This window comes from Mitosporidium daphniae, assembly GCF_000760515.2.
Source record: "Mitosporidium daphniae strain UGP3 chromosome Unknown contig-249, whole genome shotgun sequence".
NCBI classification, from domain to species: domain Eukaryota; kingdom Fungi; phylum Microsporidia; genus Mitosporidium; species Mitosporidium daphniae.
In genome coordinates, this window is record NW_013546568.1 from 1 (window position 1) to 2,847 (window position 2,847).

Sequence of the window (2,847 nt, forward strand, 5' to 3'; positions counted from 1 at the left end):
TGATGATGATGATGATGATGATGATGATGATGATGCTGATGATGTCTATGGGTCCCCCTTTGATGCTTACATGTAATTTGGCGAGCTATTTCATGCTGACCAAGTAGTTGGCCCCAAGGTTGAGCCTCTCTTCTAATCTTTAATCCTAATTTTAAAATCAACATGGCCGCTAACTTAAATAGCACAAACAAATTTTAAAGATTAGTTTTTGTAAGCTGCTCAATTTTACAAAGCAGCAAAGCCGATTTTAATCAATGAAAAGGGCCTCGTCTCCTTTACCGTTTCCCAATCCAAGTTCCTCTTCCCCACCGTCCACAATATCAGTCGGTGCACGGCTGTATGTAAAGAAGGAAGTAGACGGTATATCGCAATTCTACAAGGCAGAAGTCTTGGGAGTTCGCCAAGCTACTGCTAAAAAGCCACTTCAATATTACGTTCATTATGATGATTTTAATAAACGGCTCGATGAATGGGTAGATGTTTCTCGCATTGATATCACAACAGATGTTTCTCTTACAAAACACCCATCGACAAGTTATGAATCAGTAGGGTCAATGGCACCATCCACACATGCCGATGAGAGCGTTGCTGACTACAGGACTGCAATGGAAGGGCTCCGTCACAGGGGATCAATGACGACAAGAAGTGAAGAGCTATCTCGTATGAAAAACATTGATATGATTTTTTTTGGCAAATACAAAGTCTCCACGTGGTATTTTTCGCCCTATCCTTTTGAGCTAATCAGGCCCAGTGTTTCGGATGATTCTTCATCGCCAGTCATTTTATACGTATGCGAATGCTGTCTTGCTCCCTTTTATGATATTACTGCTTTGACAAGGCATAGGAACTCGGAAGCGCCTGGATTTTGTCCAGTACTCGTTCCTCCAGGAAGAGAAATCTATCGATCATCGCCCATGTCGTCAGAAGCTTCGTCAATATATGCTTTGGGTCTTTTTGAGGTTGACGGGAGACGACAGAAAACTTACTGTCGTAATTTGTCTCTTCTTGCCAAATTATTTCTTGATCACAAGACACTGTATTATGATGTGGATCCATTTCTTTTTTACATCCTTGTTGCCTATGATGCTCATGGAGCACATCTTGTTGGCTACTTTTCCAAGGAAAAAATCTCGCCCGATAATTATAATGTCGCTTGTATTCTTACCCTTCCGCAGCATCAAAGAAAGGGATATGGAAAGGCATTGATTGCTCTCTCCTATGAATTATCCAAGCGAGAGGGTCGAGCTGGATCGCCTGAAAAACCGCTTTCCGATCTGGGCCTTCTTTCATATCGATCATACTGGGCCGAAACTATCTTAAGGATCCTAATCCCATTAGCATCGAACAATAGCCGTATTATTATGGCTCCGCACTCTGAATTTTATTCAGATGCTCTTCATCCTCGAATTTCTCTACAGGCTCTCTCCTCAATGACCAGTATCACATGCGAAGATATTTTGCATACCCTTCAGGCATTGGATATTCTCAAATATTATAAGGGCGCTCATACAATTCTTCTTTCATCGAGAATCATCGCTGAACATGAAAAGAATATCATGAAGCCATCTATTTTCATCGATCCTGCTCAACTTGACTGGAATTGCCCTCCCCCGATGTAGAGAATTTTCATACCGTTTGTTCGCATTGGATTTATATGCATGTATTTCAGTAGTTCCACATAATCTTAGATCTTACTGGTAACATCTCGCTTTATCTTATCTTTATCTTTACCCGTACCGTTATATTTTATCGTATAAATTTAGCGATTCTGGTGACACAATATAATTGGAAATAAAAGGCTAACTAGCCGTGAAGAGTGTTCCTCTTGCCGCTTGATCGCGCTCTATCGCTTGGAATAGGGCTTTAAAGTTTCCTTCACCAAATCCTTTGTGGCCATGGCGCTCAATAACCTCAATAAACATTGTGGGCTTATCTTGTAAAGGGCATGTGAGAATTTGAAGCAGATATCCATTCTCATCATAATCTAGCAAAATATGCAGCTTCTCGAGGACATCGATGTCTTCTTTAATTTCAGGATGCTTGCCACTCTCGCAACCGCTTGCAAGAACTTTGCGCAGATGATCATAATATGTTTTTGGAGGACATTTTAAAAACTCCACACCCCTTGCATGCAAGCTAGTAACCGTTGAAATGATATCTGACGTAAGTAAGGCAATGTGCTGGATCCCTTCTCCCCCATAAAAGTCCATGAATTCTTGAATTTGTGAACGGCCTACAATGGTCACTGGCTCGGTAGCCAAAATTTTAATAGTCTCTGAAGCTGATGGCGTGTGGTCTGCCATTACAATAGATCTTAAGGCGGTAATTTCTGAATGAATTTGAGTTTCATCAAAAGAAGCGAATTTAGAAAGCCCCAAAAGCTTCTCATATCTACTGGTGAAGGAAGAAAAATACTTTGTAGCCATAGCCTTAGCCATACCACAAGGATGGCATCCAACCAAATGATCAATTTTATCATAGCAGACTGGGGGGCTAGTAGGGGTATATAAAAAGATTGAAACTTTACAGAATGGCGAGAAGCGGATCCACCCTTTTAGGCGGAAAATAGTTTGGCAAAAATGTCCCACAATATTTGTGATTTTCAACGAACGTTATGGTGGTATCTGCAAACTAAAGTTAAGCTGATTCCAAAAGAAAGAAACCTACTGCCTTAATGCGCGCAATAACTACACTTCCAGAAGCATCCGAAATGACTTCTGGATGTTGGACAATCTCGGCATTTCCATATTCTTGAGCTCGCTATCGATTATAAAGAAATCCTACCTTAAAGGCTGAAACACAATCAGAAACAGAGATAGCAAAATCTTTCACACCATCTCCATGTCT

At 40.8% G+C, this 2,847-nt stretch overlaps 2 protein-coding genes across 2 annotated transcripts; one reads left to right on the plus strand and one right to left on the minus strand.

The window, feature by feature from the left end:
* Positions 1-254: 254 nt before the first annotated feature.
* DI09_249p10 (histone acetyltransferase htatip) lies at positions 255-1,619 on the plus strand (the record flags this gene model as incomplete). The annotated part of the gene is made up of 1 exon (XM_013382896.1): positions 255-1,619. One exon carries the CDS (start codon positions 255-257, stop codon positions 1,617-1,619), a length of 1,365 nt encoding a protein of 454 aa, XP_013238350.1.
* Positions 1,620-1,799: 180 nt separating this feature from the next.
* On the minus strand, positions 1,800-2,438 carry DI09_249p20 (4-hydroxyphenylpyruvate dioxygenase; the record flags this gene model as incomplete). The annotated part of the gene is made up of 1 exon (XM_013382897.1): positions 1,800-2,438. One exon carries the CDS (start codon positions 2,436-2,438, stop codon positions 1,800-1,802), a length of 639 nt encoding a protein of 212 aa, XP_013238351.1.
* Between the last annotated feature and the right edge of the window lie 409 nt (positions 2,439-2,847).